At 40.9% G+C, this 18,411-nt stretch overlaps 1 protein-coding gene across 1 annotated transcript in view; it reads left to right on the top strand.

Moving 5' to 3' along the window:
- Positions 1-12,530: 12,530 nt before the first annotated feature.
- LOC115113192 (glutamate receptor ionotropic, delta-1-like) overlaps positions 12,531-18,411 on the top strand; it is a 467,913-nt gene continuing 462,032 nt past the window's right edge. Inside the window, exons 1-2 of the mRNA XM_065012780.1 lie at positions 12,531-12,829; positions 16,309-16,464. Of these exons, the coding sequence (XP_064868852.1) occupies positions 12,751-12,829; positions 16,309-16,464 (235 nt within the window). The 5' untranslated portion in view covers positions 12,531-12,750. The remainder of the gene's footprint in view (positions 12,830-16,308; positions 16,465-18,411) is intronic.

Below are 18,411 nucleotides of genomic sequence, written 5' to 3'. Positions count from 1 at the left end.
CAGAATGGAAGGTGATAATATTTCAGCAGGTATTTTTACAAGTGCATTTAAATAAGAAAGTGGCACATATTCCTGGATATTTTTTTTTACTGTGAATAGAAAGCAATATGGCAGCTTCTGTGATTGAGCGTTGGTGTAGAGTTTACAATAATGGTGGAAAGCCTTATTGTATTTAATTGACCATGAAATTCTAGTTGGTTTTATTTCAACAGTGCTTTTTGTCATGCAATTTGTTATTAGCCCCAGATGTAAAGCCCCTGAAAGAAAACCTACAACCAAGAGAGAGGCCTGAACTAGAGGTGTCCCTCGCATATAGATACAGTAGAGAGGGGGGGGAGAGAGAGAGAATGTTTATGTGCATGGATGTGTTCAGTTTGTATTGCCTATAGAATAGCCAATAACAGGCTTGACATGCTGTCAGGTTAACCAGCCCATGTTAGTGTACGGTAACAGACCAGCTGGTGATAGGCCACGTAGGAACGTAGGGAGTATTACAGAAGGTTTACAAACTGCAAGCTTGGAAGTCATCATGACATTACTTGCCCCACCCCTGTCCTTCAGTACTCTGCTATGAACGTCATTATGCATAACAGCGTGTACACACTGACACTGTCAATACTATATCTGACAGCTCCCTGCTCCTACGCAATCTGCTCTCCACCGCACCATTCTGTTGGAATCAATGTGTCATAGACAGACTTTTAATGTCACAGCCGACTATATGTCCAATTATGGGAGTACGAAATTGTTCTCTGTCTTGGCCATGTATGGAACTTCTTTGCATGGTGGATTGTGTCTATGTGTTTGTGTGGCTTATAGGGCAGCACAAGTGGTATCATTATGAAAATAATGAGTGTCTTCTTGCAGTGCAGATGTCAGGCAGTCACAGCAAAGAAATGTGTATTGTGTTAGTCTCAGTGTTTGCATTATGTAATGGGAAGGTAGTGGAGATGATAAACATGAGTGTTAAATGTAATGTGAGTGTAAAATGTCAGTATGTTTGCTGGGGTTTCATTCACTATAAACCAAATGGAAGCAAACGGGGAGGCACCTGATTGAATTTGTCCAATAAAAACTCTCTTCTACATTGCAACACGTTTTCCTCGACTAATGAATACACCACGCGAGTTTTGGTACACAATACAACCCTGTTAAATGTCCAAAGGCAAGGGTTTTTACATTTCCAATCCTTGGGACTGCCTTAGCAGTCTGTACAGACCAATGATTATGACGATGATTCTGATCTGTAGAGTTCAAAAAGTACTCACACTCAAAACCATGAAAAGGAATAACCCAATGAGGCAGAAATACAAATTTAATATCATTAATTGAATCGTTGCTCAAAAGAATACAAAAATGGAAAGTGAAAGGTGCTATATAAATTGCTTAAATGAACGGAGCATACGTTTCAGCATTATGCCTTCGTCAGTGCTGGCGATTCTGATCTAACCATAAATTAATATGTTGTGCTACTGGTCTGAGACGATTGAAGCTCAAATATGTAGCCTATATGTATCCTAGTAGACTCATGTTAACTAGCTAACAGCTGGTTCATTGTTGCCCATGCGAGGAACTTAGGCTAAGCAAGCACTTTAGCTAGGTATTGTATGACAGAGCCATGGGCCTTTTTGCCAATATGAAAGAGAGGAGGATGGCATTGGCGTTCAAGTAGTCTACAAGTAGGTTGAGTCAACATTTTTTGTTTTACTTGAGCGCTCACGCACACACAGAAAACAGTCTATGAACAACCACATGATATTTAGCAACATTGATTGGACTAAATCCTTTTTGGTATCTTTAAGTTTGTTTTCAGCGTATTCAACTAACCATACATAACCTTGTTGATTTGATGGTGTTTACATGTTTAAGTTCAAATGGTGCTGGAATAGCCAGAGGCAGTGCTCCTGTTAACTTGTGCTGACTTGTGAAAATGCTGTGGTTTTAAATCGGTAGTTGTTTAGTAAACTGTTGAAACATTACCTTGCTTGTCCATGCTGCAGGTGATATAACTGTTTGTTATAAATGCAATATTTTCTTTGTGGACTTCACCGGACAGATGTTGCTCTCCGATATTGTGATGAAACTGAAACAAACATATGTGTAGTTTAATTTATTCTGCCACTGTGTGACTGTTGTCTTTTTGTTGTCACAGGCCACGGCCCTATTGCATTTCACGGTGGTGTATGAACAAATGGGTTATAGTGCAAACAACGCAATTATCACAACATAGGTTGTAACATGTTTTTTTTTACTGGCTTGGCTTCCTCAGTGATTTTACTGAAGTCAGAATGAGGGGTGTTGTACAAAACAAAGTCATCAGGGATTGGATCATCTCTAACCAATCAGAGTATCGAAGCCAATAACAGACTTTAAAAACACTGCTTCACGCACATATGTTCTAGCTCTGACCCAACCTACCGGTTTCTTGGACCAATCAGAATGGATAGAATGTGTTTGTGTTCTGGAAATCATCAGGGAAGTACTCAGTTTCAGACTGAGAAGAAACTAACATTGGTGGACATGGCGCAATGTTTGGCCCGAGCAAGGAGTTTGGTAACCAGGCAACGCAACTCCTACAACAGCTTGCACAGTTAAATTAAACTAATAATGCGACAATATTGTTTAAGAAGATCTGTGTTTGATTATGAAGTTACGATTTAGAAACAGAACTGTTTTCAGCGATTTCACAACATTTCATGCATTGTTTATTGTACAGGACTTTCCATAGAGATAATATTACTAGAACTGTTTTCAGCGATTTCACAACATTTCATGCATTGTTTACTGTACAGGACTTTCCATAGAGATAATATTACAATTCTAAGACAACCTTTCTCAGGTACAGCAGATACAACAGCCGACATAAGACGCGACGAGACAAACTAGCCAGTTTTAGAATTTTGTGTTGTTCAACAGCTCACTGGAGACCAAGCAGTCAGATTAATAAAATGAGACCATGCAGTTGAGACAGTTCCCACGGTAACGATGCCTCTTTACAATGACATGAAACTTTGAAACAAAGTTGTCACTTGTTGTACAAGGTATTATAGCAAACGAGTTTCATGAAATACATGCACCAGAAACATGACACACTTTGTGACTTATCAGAAAACATCTGCAAGATAGGCTAGCTATTACTGCAGCAAAACATCTAGCTAACTGTCGGCTTGGCTAGATAGCTAGCTGCTTGGCTGAACACAGAACTTCAGCCCGTTGTTCTCTGATTTGCTAAAGGGATTCGTCTTGTCTCAAGTCAAAATATTTGCTAAAATAATTCATAAAAAAAACATTAAAAAATAAATAAATTGAGGATCACCATGCCAAATGTGTTGTTGACTACCCTTACCAACTGGGGGTGGCCCGTCAGGAAGTTCAGTTGCAGAGGGAGATGTGTAGTCCCATGGTCCTTAGCCTTTTAAGGCTCGGACCCTTTTTTAAAAAATGTTCACCTAAAATGACATACCCAAATCTAACTGCCTGTAGCACAGGACCTGAAGCAAGGATATGCATATTCTTGATACCATTTCAAAGGAAACACTGAAGTTTTTGGAAATGTGAAATTAATGTAGGAGAATATAACACATTTGATCTGGTAAAAGATGATACAAAGAAAAAGCATGTGTTCATCTTTGAAATGCTAGAGAAAGGCCACATTGTATTATTCCTGTTTAGGCAAAGTGTTAGACTGATCCAATGAACCATTGCATTTATGTTCAAAATGTTGTATGAAGTCTGCCCAAATTTGCCTAATTTGTTTATTGATACATTTTCAAGTTCATACCTGTGCACTCTCCACAAATAATAGCATGATATTCTTTCACAGTAATAGCTACTGTAAATTGGACAGTGCAGTTAGATTAACAAGAATTTAAGCTTTCTGTCCATATCAGATATGTCTATGTTCTGGGAAATGTTCATGTTCCTTACAACCTCATGCTAATCACCTTAGCACATGTTAGCTCAACCGTCCCGTGGGGGGGTCACTGGGGGTTTGATGGTTTGTCTTAGGGCACATGATTTTGTATCCGATTAGTGTCTCGCTCCTTGAAAGTGGCAGCTCTAGCCTTTAGCTCAGAGGGGATTTTGCCTGTAATTCATAGCTTCTGGTTGGGATTTGTACACCACATGAACAAAAGTATGTGGACGCCTGCTTGACGAACATCTCATTCCAAAATTATGGGCATTAATATGGAGTTGGTCCCCCATTTGCTGCTATAACAGCCTCTATTGTTCTGGGAAGGTTTCCACTAGATGTTGGAACATTACTTCCATTCAGCCACAAGAGCATTAGTGAAATCGGGCACTGACGTTGGGCGATGAGGCCTGGCTCGCAGTCGGCGTTCCAATTCATCCCAAAGGTGTTCGATGGGGTTGAAGTCAGGGCTCTGTGCAGGCCAGTCCAGTTCTTCCACACCAATCTTGACAAACCTTGTATGTATGGACCTAGCTTTGTGCACAGGAGCTTTGTCATGCTAAAACAGGAAAGGGCCTTCCCCAAACTGTTGCCACAATGTTGGAAGCACAGAATCGTCTAGAATATCAAATCAAATCAAATGTATTCATATAGCCATTCGTACATCAGCTGATATCTCAAAGTGCTGTACAGAAACCCAGTCTAAAACCCCAAACAGCAAGCAATGCAGGTGTAGAAGCACGGTGGCTAGGAAAAACTCCCTAGAAAGGCCAAAACCTAGGGACGAACCAGGCTATGTGGGGTGGCCAGTCCTCTTCTGGCTGTGCCGGGTGGAGATTATAACAGAACATGGCCAAGATGTTCAAATGTTCATAAATGACCAGCAAGGTCCAATAATAATAAGGCAAAACAGTTGAAACTGGAGCAGCAGCACGGCCAGGTGGACTGGGGACAGCAAGGAGTCATCATGTCAGGTAGTCCTGAGGCATGGTCCTAGGGCTCAGGTCTTCCGAGAAAGAAAAAGAAAGAGAGAAAGAGAGAATTAGACAGAGCACACTTAAATTCACACAGGACACCGAATAGGACAGGAGAAGTACTCCAGATATAACAAACTGACCCTAGCCCCCGACACATAAACTACTGCAGCATAAATACTGGAGGCTGAGACAGGAGGGGTCAGGAGACACTGTGGCCCCATCCGCTGAATATCATTGTATGCTGTAGCATTAAGATTTCCCCCTTACTGGAAATAAGGGGCCTAGCTCAAACCATGAAAAACGGCCCCAGACCATTATCTCTCCTTTACCGTAATGTGTTTCCACTCCTCCAGAGTCCAATGGCGGCAAGCTTACTCCACTCCAGCCGACGCTTGGCTTTGCGAATGTTGCAAGATGCTGAGCCCATATTTGTATAAGAAGTGTGTGTGTGTGTGTGTTTGTGTGTGTGTGTGTGTGTGCGCACTTCTTTGAAAGATAATAGCCTACATAATTTTTTAAACAAACAATATTCTCCTCCTCCTCCCTCTGTCTCCTCTCTTCCTTTCCCTCCCCCATCTCTCTCTCCTTTATATGTGCTAACCTGCATACTGAGGCAGGGAGATCTGTGATGACCCCATGTCTGGTCATTTATTTCTGGCCTCTACACAGATTACCTGCACATGTAGGACATACACACAATCACACATTCATGTCACCGTGTAGGGGATTTGTGTGTATGTGTGTGTGTGCAACTCTGCTGTCCACTCATGAATGTCGTCTAGCTGTGGCACATCATTTCAATTAATATTGTCTTGTAGGTCGGCCTGTTACCACCCCCTCCAGGGTAATCCAAGCTATTTGTAATAAACTTAATAACTACATCTTTTTTTATCTCATTGCTTATTGATAGAAGAAACATTTGCCATGGCATTTAAATTGTAAAGAATTCTGTCTGTTCGCCTTCGATTGCTACACTGGTGGCAGAGGTTAGACAATCCCTGCGGTCTCCCTGGACTTAAGTGAACCAATATATTGGTTTCATGTTCAATACACACAACTGAGTTGAATACGTTTCCTCTAGAGGAGTAGCCTATCGTGAATAAACAAAACAATGCGCATCATGGCGGAGGCCAATTACAAAACGGCATGCATGTGTGTACAGTAGTAATTCGATTGTAAACAACAGTCAATTCACAGCCAACCATCTGCACTGCGCTGCCCCAAGCTATGAGGCAATGACTGTGGATTGAACAGGGATTTGAGAGTCATTACCTTTGTTCAAAGGAAATTATTTCTGCACTTTAAATCTTGATGTAAGTATAACCAATTGCTCATTTTACAATGTTTCAGGTAAGACCCAAGTGCAGACTATGTTGAAGTAACCATGTTTATTACAGCAACAGGGGCAGGCAAACGACAGGTCAAGGCAGGCAGGGGTTGATAATCCAGAGTGGTGGGGCAAAGGTACAGGACGGCAGGCAGGCTCAGGGTCAGGTCAGGCAAGCGTCAAAACCAGGAGGGCGAGAAAAAGAGAGACTGGGGAAAAGCAGTAACTGAGAAAAACGCTGGTTGACTTGACAAACAAGATGAACTGGCAACAGACAAACAGAGAACACAGGTATAAATACACAAGGGATAATGGGGAAGATGGGCGACACCTTTGGGGGGTGGAGACAATCACAAGGACAGGTGAAAGAGATCAGGGCGTGACACATTTAAGTTTCCTGATCTGACGCTGGGCACACAGTGTATACGCTCATTTAGAAATATAGTTTGGTGATGGACAGTGGCTGTGAAAAATGTGAACGTTAGTGGTCATCATTAACCATGCATAACTAAATTATTTTAATTGCAGGTTTTATTTGCTCTAACCACTGTGCTTCGGTGGACCAATGTGACAGACAGAATCTCTTAATCTAAATCAACTTTTCGCCCACCTCCCGAAACTATTTTCTATGCCACTCCTCAGTTGCTCAATTGCTCATACCTCATTACTCAAACTGTTAATGTTAATGACTCTGGCATGAGTGACAATGAAATGCCACTGTCATCACTCAAAGCCAGCGCTCGCCCTCATGGCAATGTTTCGAAGGCCTGTTCAGAGCACTTTTTATATGTTAAATGTTGACAACATTGATGAGTAGAAGTGAAGAGAACACAATACTGTGGGTGTATCTCAATGGGATATATTTTGACCCAAAACGAACAGTATGAACAGACCACAAAAACATGCCAGAAATGTGAGATTACTAACTGCTTGGAAATAGAATATAGAATCGGTTGCATATGAAGTACCTTAATAAACCGAATATATTATAGCCCGCTACTCTTTTGATTGATGGAAATTACATTCCCATCCCATGTACATGCAAATAGGCAAGTGTCATTGGAATCAGTTGTATTCTTTCTGATACTGTACCTCTAATTGCATGTCTCAACTTCACAGACGGGTGTGGAATTAAGACATTGTAGGCTTCCTCAGAAGGATTCCTTTGATAATTCCAGTGCCTCTCACAGACATAGTATATGTAGCAGCTATAATAACTATGGTTGTAGTGTATGGGTGGGAGCAGTTAAATTAGTCAGACATCGTTAATTTAAGTATCCATCAATATATCTTATCATAAAACATTCCCATACTCCCCTCTCCCTTTACCACTGATCTGTTGATATGTATAAATGATAAGGTATAGCAACTACATCTTGTCCATTCATATACGGTGCATTCTGAGTATTCAGATCCCTTGATTATTTCCACATTTTGTTACGTTACGGCCTTATTATAAAATGGATAAACTTATCAATCTACATACAATACCCCATAATTAAAAAGCAAAAACAGGATTATATCAAGTTTTGCAAATCTATTACAAATAAAAACAGAAATATCACCTTTATGTAAGTATTCAGACGCTTTACTCAACACTTTGTTGAAGCACTTTTGGCAGCAATTGCGGCCTCGTGTCTTCTTGTGTATGACGCTAAAAGCTTGGCACACCTGTATTTGGAGAGTATCTCCCATTCTTCTCTGCAAATCCTCTCTCTGTCAGGATGGATGGGGAGTTACGCTGTACAGCCATTTTCAGATCTCTCCAGAGATGTTTGATCAGGTTCAAGTCCATGCTCTGTCTGGGCCACTCAATGACATTCAGAGACTTGTCACAAAGTCACTCCTGAGTTGTATTGGCTGTGTGCTTAACATCGTTGTCTTGTTGGAAGGTGAACCTTCACCCCAGTCTGAGGTCCTGAGCGCTCTGGAGTAGGTTTTCATCAAGGATCGCTCGGTACTTTGCTCCATTCATCTTTCCCTCAATTCTGACTAGTCTCCCAGTCCCTGCCACCGAAAAACATCCCCACAGCATGATGCTGCCACCACCATGTTCCACCGTAGGGATGGTGCCAGTTTTCCTCCAGTTGTGATGCTTGGCATTCAGGCCAAAGAGTTCAATCTTCTTTTTTATCAGACCAGATAATCTTGTTTCTCATGGTAAGAGAGTCCTTTAGGTGCCTTTTGGCTAACTCCAAGCAGGCTGTCATGTGCCTTTTACTGAAGAGTGGCTTCCGTCTGGCCACTACCTTAAAACCTCTCTTGGGTAGGGGGCAGTATTTTGAAGTTTGAATGACAAACGTGCCCAAAGTAAACTGCCTGTTACTCAGGCCCAGAAGTCAGGATATGAATATACGTGGTAGTATTGGATAGAAAACACTCTGAAGTTTCTAAAACTGTTCAAATAATGTCTGTGAGTATAACAGAACTGATATGGCAGGCAAAAACCAGAGGAAAATCCATCCAGGAAGTGGGATTTTTTTATGTAGGTTGTTTTCCATTGAATGCCTATTGACTATGTTGTGGGTTAGGGCCCAGATTGCAGTCCCTATGGCTTTCACTAGATGTCAACAGTCTTTAGACATGCTTTCAGGCTTGTATTTTGAAAACGACGAGTAAAAATACCTTTTGGTTAGAGGACAGGGGAAGAATGCAGAGCTGCTTTGTGCGCGTGGCCATGAGCTCGCCGTTCGTTGTTTTTCTTGTCTATTGAAAACGCTATTGTCCGGTTGAAATATTATTGATAATTTAGACAATAGACAACCTGAGGATTAATTATAAACATTGTTTGACATATTTCGATGAACTTTACTGGTACTATTAGGATGTATTCGTCTGCGTGTTTTTAGCGCCCTGAAGCCAGTGGATTACTGAACAAATTGCGCCAACAAAACTGAGTTTTTGGGACATAAAGAGGGACTTTATCGAACAAAATTAACATTTATTGTGTAACAGGGAGTCTTGTTAGTGCAACCAAATGAAGATCAAAGGTAAATTATTAATTTTATTGCTATTTCTGACTTTTGTGACTCCTCTACTTGGCTGGAAAATGTTTGTATGCTTTTGTAAGCGGGGCGCTGTCCTCAGATAGTCCCATGGTATGCTTTCGCCATAAAGCCTTTTTGAAATCTGACACAGCGGCCGGATTAACAAGAAGTTCATCTTTAAGCCGATGTATAACACTTGTGTATTTTATGAATGTTTATTATGAGTATTCTGTATTTTGAATTTGGAGCTCTGCAATTTCACCGAATGTTGGCCAGGTGGGATGCTACCGTCCCACCTGCCCATAAATAAAGGCCTGATTGGTGGAGTGATGAAGAGATGGTTGACCTTCTGGAAGGTTCTCCCATCTCCACAGATGAACTCTAGAACTCTGTCAGAGTGACCATCGGGTTCTTGTTCACCACCCTGACCAAGGCCCTTCTCCCCCGATTGCTCAGTTTAGCCGGGCAGCCAGCTCTTGGAAGAGTCTTGTTGGTTCCAAACTTCTTCCATTTAAGAATGATGGAGGCCACTGTGTACTTGGGGACATTCAATGCTGCAGAAATGTTTTGGTACCCTTCCCCAGATCTGTGCATTGACACAATCATGTCTCTGAGCTCTACGGACATGTCCTTTGCCCTCATGGCTTGGTTTTTGCTCTGACATGTACTGTCAAATGTGGGACCTTATATAGACAGGTGTGTGCCTTTCCAAATCATGTCCAATCAATTGAATTTACCACAGTTGGACTCCATTCAAGTTGTAGAAACATCTCAAGGATGATCAATGGAAACAGGATGCACCTGAGCTCAATTTCGAGTCTCATAGCAAAGGTCTGAATAGTTATGTAAATATCTACAAACCTGTTTTTTCGCTTTGTCATTATGAGACATTGTGTGAAGATTGATGGGGGAAAATATCATTTAATCCATTTTAGAATATGGCTGTGATGTAACAAAATGTGGGGGAAAATCAAGGGGTCTGAATAGCTTCTGAATGCATTGTATTAGTGGAAATTAGATGAGGGGAAGAACTTTATTGGGCACAGCATGGAATATGCTCAAATTCTTAATAGTCCAGCAATGGGCTTAATCTGGGTCTGGGAAACAGGTTCTACGTAAATCTCCCTTAAAACCAAATAAGAAATATTATGAATGTGTATATTTTAGTTTAACAAATGTTTAAATAATTGAGTGTCCTAATACATCTAAAGTCATTAATTCAATGATGGTGTTAATTTGAGTGGGCTCATTTAATCCTCCGAGGTTGACAGAACCAGCTATTTCTCAGTAAATCTGCATGCAGCAATCTTCTTCAGTAACCTTCAATCACCTTACCTAATGTATTGTCCCTCTCCTCTTACCCTGTCACATAATCAACCACTGAATGTGTCTGAAAAATAAATAATACAATGATTCTGGGGTTTTATTATGCTCCTCGGTGCACGGAAAGATGAGCAGGGAATACGCAGGTGCAGTCATTGTACGTAGAGTGGCCAGTAGGGGCGGTATGTGAGCTGCAATTTGAACTGAATTTTAGGGCATTGGTGCATGGATGTCTTGTGTTCCGTTCCGGATGGACAGGGTGGAAGTTAGGTGGGTAATACATACAATATGACAGCCGTAGAGGTGGTTGAATGACTGAGGTGAATGTAACCTACAGCTGGGCGAGCTTGGTTAATGTTCCAGTCTAGTAGGCTACTTACTATGCAAGTTAGACCAAATTATATTTTATTTATTTATTTTTACCTTTATTTAACTAGGCAAGTCAGTTAAGAACACATTCTTATTTACAATGACGGCCTAGGAACAGTGGGTTACCTGCCTTGTTCAGGGGCAGAACGACAGATTTGTACCTTGTCAGCTCGGGGGTTTGAACTTGCAACCTTCCAACGCTCTAACCACTAGGCTACCCTGCCGCCATTGAAGTTATGAAATGTATCTTATCTAACATTTACAACCAAATTTATATTTTAGACAACACAATAAGTTATTTAAACAGCAATTAATGCAGCATGAATTCCTGCGTCGTTGTCCGCCATCTACAAAGTGATCACTCCTAGTTCAGTCTAGTCAAGCGGTCCCTGTGGCGTTTTCTGAGGGCGCTGTCCACTTCAGTGGTGCTGAAAGCTGATGAACCTGGTAAACCTAACCAAACAATTAAGAGAGATTTCCGTTTATGCTCAGTCACAAGAAATATCCTTTAATTGTAAGATTATGCCTATCGTGCATATTCATCTGGCACTTGATATTTCTTCTCAGCAGCTGTCCTCGTGAGTGGGTAAAATAACAATTAAATAAATTGTCATGCATAATTTAACCCCATCCTGTTAAATCCATGGAATTGTAAACCTGCATAAAATTGGATTTGGTTCAATATGACATGACATTGATTAATTAATCCTCAGGTATTAGCATATAGGCATTCAACAATGTCGCCACAGAAGTGGCACATTAATTCGCTTGTTCGGCGTTTTGTGAAGAGATCAAGCAATCAGTCAGTCAAACAAAGCATAAAGGCATAATCATCTGACTCAATTTGCATCAAATGTTTGAAGTTCCTCAATCCCCACTTCATCAAATCCCACTGTTACCAAGTCAATTAGGGTTTTTCGCTTGCTGTTTCCTATGACCGTAACATCTGCGCTGAAAAATGACAAGGTCTGTCAAACTTCTGTCCGTTATCCATCACCTTTCACCGGTGATCACCTTATGGATCTTCTTCGGCTCAACATCTGCGCCCGCGTCTTCTCTGGCCCAGTTGCTCTGCTCTTTAATTTTCTTGACATTATCCTATATTAAATCATACCTTGTAAATCATAATATTTTGTTTTGCGTGGGTCATATAACTTACTTGCAGAACCATATAATTTTCGATCAGACTACCAATGTTTATGGTGTAGGCCTACCGCAATGAATTAGGCTATTCGGTGTTTGCATGAATTTAGTAACCTGCATCCAAGCATACACTGTATAGTTGTCTATCAGCCCTCATCGGCCACTACTCTAAAATAAAAACACTGCGCTTTGCCCGCGTCTCTCTCCGGTTAGAACAAATTCTATTTTACCCGGCTTCTCCAGACAGCACCGAGACTTGAAGTCTCTGCAGTCACGTGGGTCGGGCAAACGAGCGAATGCTTTATTTAGAAGGTGTGTGTGTGTGCGCGTGCACGCGCGCGGTGTGTGTGTGTGTGAAAGAGAGAGTAGGGGGGGTCCCTCAGCATTTTTGCAGCTTGCCATGCTTTTAGACACCGTGAGCACTGGAGAAGGCGAGAGCGAGAGAAGGAACGCCAGGCTCACTATCTGTCTTTGAATATAATAACGGGGTTCCCAACCTTTCTTCCCTTATTTCCCCTTCACTTTCCGTTTTAAATAGTTATTTCCCCTGTTATAAATATAGTTGTTACTTTTTCTTTAGTGTTTCCTGCGTTTTGAGGCTTCTGAACGATAGTTGTGATTTGCAGCGTTTTTGGACATTGTTTGTGGTGCCCCAATTGATTGTCGGACAGCCGAGAATGCTTGGATGAGCTGCTTCGCTAAAAGCCGGAGATGGAGTTGCTGTTGATCTGCCTTTCCCTGTGGATATTGCAATGCAATTCTGCCGGAGCGGACTCCATCATTCATATTGGTAATCACCCTGGATAGCTATGCGCGGGTTGTAGTGAGACGTGCTGCAGAAACATCTAGAATCAAGACTTTGTATAGCGTAGACAAATGCATGCGATGCGCATAAAAACTGTAGAGCATGAAGGGCAGCTTCGGGGATAGTTTACGGGATAAATAGGCCTAATCTATTTTGACTGCGTCAAATTGTAAACTGAAAGTTTGGATGCAGTCAATATTGGGCTAATTTCCTGAACATAGCTCGATTTCCATCTTGGTGTAGGATTTTGTTTAGGCTATCAGAGAAAGTGCAGCAAGTGAATGGAATATATCGATGTCTTAAATGTCGATAAGACATTGATGATGATTTTACCCATCAGCTTTTTGGGGAATCAATAGTCCCGTATGTGGTTCACGGTTTGTTAAGCCCTCCCCCTCCTAAACCGGACCGCTTGCCTTACCTTTCAATGGAACGTGATCACAATATCAATACTATAGACGGGTTTTCATTGTGAGAGATGCAGTAGGCTTCTGGTATTACACTGGTTTATGTAGCCTAAACCTCGAGGGAGATTTTCTGTCAGTTTATGCTTGTTTGATCTGCCAGAGTTTTCCAACACATAAAAAGCACGAGTCGTCATTGTATTGGTGAGATAGATTAACTCGTGATGTTATAGGATGTTAAAAAGAGATGGCAGGATTTAAATTGATGCCCGATGTCCACAAAATACAAATTATAAACGGAAATACGCCTATAACCGGGTCGTTCCAATTAGGTGCCTTTTGAGTAGTGCAACTTGGTGGGGGGGAAAAACATGTTATTTCACCTAATTTTATAATTCTGTCAAAAAGAGCACATGTTCAACTTAATAAACAATGTATTTTCCCATCTCAAGTGGTTAAATAAAAAAAGAAAATATATAGTACGTGCTTAAGTACCAAATAAAGTAACATGGTTGACCACAGGGTTGACGAATTCATCTTAAATCAGACATACATACATGCCATTGTGACAGAGAATGGAAGCTTGTTCTGTGAAAACGGGAGGGGCAATTGAAGGCAAGCTTCACAAAAAAATGAAATTGTTAACATTTCTAGCCTGTTGGTAACAGGGTTGACGTGTTATGCTCAACCCGCCCAGTTTCCCACCACAGAACACCCGAAAATTGCCAAAAAGAGTAGAATCAGTTCACCTGTTTTTACACTATGATTTGACTATAATCCCGTTTCGCTCAGTTGGTAGAGCATGGTGCGTGCAATGCCAGGATTGTGGGTTAGATTCCCACGGGGGACTAGTACGAAAAAGTATGAATATGTATGCACTCGTTACTTTAAGTCGCTCTGGGTAAGCGCTTCTGCTAAATGACAAAAACATGTCAATGTAAAAATGACTATTAGATGTTCAGTACTTTGTTTACATTATTATTTAAAAAGGAATAGTTTTCCTATTTTAAAAACGAAAGTTAAGTTCACATAAAATGGTTGACCTTAAAATGAGGGACATATATTTGTTTTACCTTAAATCTTATCATTAATCACATTAAATAAATGGCACAGAAGTCAATACATCTTTTCCACGTTGGTTCAACACATTTTCATTGAAATGACGTGGAAACAACGTTGATTCAACCAGTGTGTGCCCAGTGGGCAATCTGCAGAAATGACTTTGTCAAAGCATCAAAATAACTCGTGCTTTAAAATGATAGTGAAAACATGGATAAATGTTGGGATTTAAGTGGGTCAAAATCTTTCTAGAATTCACAGAGGATGCACAGAGGGACACACATGCAAATATATGGTATTTCTTTGCAAGAGTAACAGATGGGCATATTCTCTACATATAACAGGCACATTGGCTGATTCTCATGCCAAATAGATTCGATTCGAGCACAGTGATAATGTGTGACACATGCTATTGCACTTTTGCACCACCTTTCAATAACAAGTCATTGGCTACTGCTGTATTCCCTTAAATATGTCCATTACTTTGTACTTATCATACGGCATACATCATTCCTCATTGCACCGCTTACATATACGAGCAGTAAGTTCTCTCTCTCTCTTCTGCGTCATTCTCCATGGAAATTCCAGTATGCTTTTAGTAGACCCCAATAACACTGATAACCCAGATAACCCTGACATTACAATTAATCATGCCACTTTCTATTGTCTTACACAACACTTTTGGTTCATGGGAATATCTGTGTTTGCGGTATTGGGTTACCTCTCTTTTTTTGAATGTGCCTGCGTCCGACAAATGCTGAAGTGCAATGGTCTCTCTCTCTCTCTCAAAAATACTGCTGGGGAATTTAACGGAAGCTACACTCATGTCTTTAACGTCTTAAATGGCATACACTTGCCTTCAATGTCAGAATAAATCATGTCTCTAAAGTATATCGTCACTTTATTTTGTAGGCTTGTCATATTACTTCACTCAATGACATCGTCTGTATGTAATCCACTGCACTACAGCGTAGCCTCCCCATACGCTGTCCTCAAAAGACACCAGCCAAAGAGATGCAACTGACACTCAACTTTTCCTCTTGAGGTTATAGCTTTCATAGATACATAGATTGTTTATCTCTATGTTTCCCTCCACAACACACGTCTGTTCTCAGCTTCATAGGATCCGAATTTAATCCCTGTAGCCTTTGCTTCTTTCAAGGTCCTGAAATGTAGCCTATAGTGAGGCTACATAGCGAGGAGCCTTTGCTCTCAGGTCCATACAGTATGTGAAATAAATCCCATTCATAGTTTCCAGAGCTGTAGGCTAGTACTATACAGCCAGCGTTTGTGACCATGTAGGTCTACTGCCGCTCTCCAAGGTCCTGAAATGCACGGCAAGGCGCTCAATTGAATGGCATAGAGCTTGGCACAAAAAAGTTATAGGCCTACATACAGCGTTCATAGTGGTACTGAGTTATATTTAAATGTGAACGTGGCCTACTTATGTGGTGGTGTTGTTTATAGTTTTTCTGTCTGTTTTTACTTCCTTTGTACACTAGAGGGCCGTATGTAGGGTCATTGGTCACATGTCTATAGGCACACGGTGACTAGGAAATGGGAATGCACACAGGTATGAAGAGCTAGGTAATTGCATCTGCTAGCATTTAAACGTGTTATGTCTTTATTTTTGCTGCTAATACATGGGCAAAACACCAACCCAACAAAAGTTCAATTTCTAGAAAGAATCCCACCTGTGTTAGAGTTGCTACAGTATTAACTATACATCAGGAACCTTTGACAAGGTTAGGCGCTTCAGTAAAAATGTAGCCTAGCCTAAATTATATTTAGCCTACACATCCAAATGGCGCAAATACCACAGTGAACAATCAATAAGGTGGTCCAGTGTAAACTGCATCATCATGTTATAAACGAATAGGCCTACAATGATGGATCAAATGAACCTGTTGGTGAATAAAAAAATCCCAAAACATGGCCACAGTTCACAGTTTATTTTCCCGCCATAAAGTAAGCTTACATAGATTTTTTTTTCTCCAACAGGTGCCATATTTGAGGAAAACGCTGTCAGGGATGACGAAATTTTTCAACTTGCCATTTCTGACCTAAGCCTCAACGACGACATTCTACAAAGCGAGAAAATCACCCACTCTGTAAAACGTATCGAGGCTAACAACCCATTTCAAGCAGTGCAGGAAGGTAAGTGATATCCAGCAGAATAATTTTAGAAATTGATTGCTTTGCTGTTATATTTCATTCCCTAGGGCTGGGGACACCGTTTCAGTTTTGTGGTTAGTTCTGAAGTCAGTGACATAATAGCGCGAGGGATAATTATCCTCTTACCATTGGTCAAATATTTGCAGGCATTGTGCTTGTATTATTTATTTTTAAACTCCTTCCATTTCTTGTTTTCATAGTTTGGTGTAATATCTGCTAATTATGATCTTAGACCTCCATACTAACACGATCAGCCTAAGAATGTAGATGCCATCATGAAATAAACCAAGGCCTAATAGCAAGGGGTCTGCTACATATGTGTATGTCTCTCTTCTTCAGCAACCTATAGTCCACTGCATCCTTTCACAATGGCCTTGAATAGTTACTCCCTTACAAAAGTGCCCACATAGTAGTATTACCTGATCTATAATAAGGTATTTCTCATTGTCATTCAGATGTGAATTCAATTACACCTCTTACAGTGCCTGCATTGAAATACCAATTGATGTATTAAACTTCCGTACAATCAACCTTCTCTATGTTGAAAGTCAGAAATACAAAAGACCTCTGCAATGTTTCACAGAATAGGAAAATTGTAGCCCTGAAATAAGCCCCAGGTATTACATTTGAAAACTCAAAATCTATTATTACTGATCAAATACAATTTTATTTGTCACATGCTTTGTAAACAACAGGTGTAGACTAACAAAAAAATGGTTACTTATCTGCCCTTCCCAATAATGCAGGAAGAAAGAAAATGGAGAAATAGTAGAAAAGTAAAACACGTAATAATAAATAAGTAACAATAACATGGCTATATACAAGGGGTACCAGTACCAAGTCGATGAGCAGGGTTACGAGGTAATTGAGGTAGATAGGAATAAAGTGACAGATTAACAGTAGCAGTAGCGTATGTGTCCAAAAAGTCATTGCAAAAAGGGTCAATGCAGATAGGTTGATATTTGGTTAACTATTTAGCAGTCTTATGGCTTGGGGATAGAAACTGTTCAGGGTCCTGTTGGTTCCAGACTTGGGGCATCGGTACCGCTTGCCGTGCACTAGGTAATAGAGAGAACAGTCTATTACTTGGGTGGCTGGAATCTTTGACCATTTTTAGGGCCTTCCTCTGACACCGTCTGGTATAGGGGTCCTGGATGGCAGGGAGCTTGGCTCCAGTGATGTACTGGGCCATACGCACTACCCTCTGCAGCGCCTTGCAGTAGGATGCCAAGCAGTTGCCATACCAAGCAGTGATGCAACCATGTCAAAATGCTGATGAGTTACAGCTAATGCCCTATGACTTGACAGCATGCTGCTGAGCCAATCCCAGTGTTTGGGAAACTACTGCATGTTGGACTTAATCAGTTAAGTTTTTGCACCGTAAAACTGGGTTGACTTCTATTTAGGGGTTTGTTTTCTTAACTTGTCCTAATTCAGAGTTGCTGCCTGTCGTCAAAACATGTAGAAGCAAACCATTTTCTGTTAACAAAATGCTTCCGCTGTCACATCTGGTGATAAGGTATCAGCTCTGAAACCAAGTTTAAGAGATGACAACAGATGTTCATTTCTGGCTGCAAACCAAACAAATTAGTGAGGACGAGTTCATATACGACAACAACAACACAAAAGTCTATTGGGTATCAAGGCTGATTGATAGTGAGCCTAAATAACCTTGCAAATGAATCCTGCTGCTTTGGCTATGATGCTTTACTTTGATTATTATCAAAGCTTACCAAGTGTGGTGCAGCAGGGCCAAGCCTAACCAGCACAAAGAATGCTGGCTAGGGGAACAAGCTCCATCTGAGCATGGTTCCCTTAACGAGGGTGTGGCAGCCCTCTCATTGACTGCCTAAAGACTTAAATGTGCGTGGCTCTCACTCTGCGGGGAGTGTGTTCTGGAGTGCACACATCATGTGAGGTATGGTTAGG

This window comes from Oncorhynchus nerka, linkage group LG28 (assembly GCF_034236695.1).
Source record: "Oncorhynchus nerka isolate Pitt River linkage group LG28, Oner_Uvic_2.0, whole genome shotgun sequence".
Taxonomy (NCBI): Eukaryota; Metazoa; Chordata; class Actinopteri; order Salmoniformes; family Salmonidae; genus Oncorhynchus; species Oncorhynchus nerka.
This window is presented reverse-complemented; position numbering and strand designations above follow the sequence as displayed.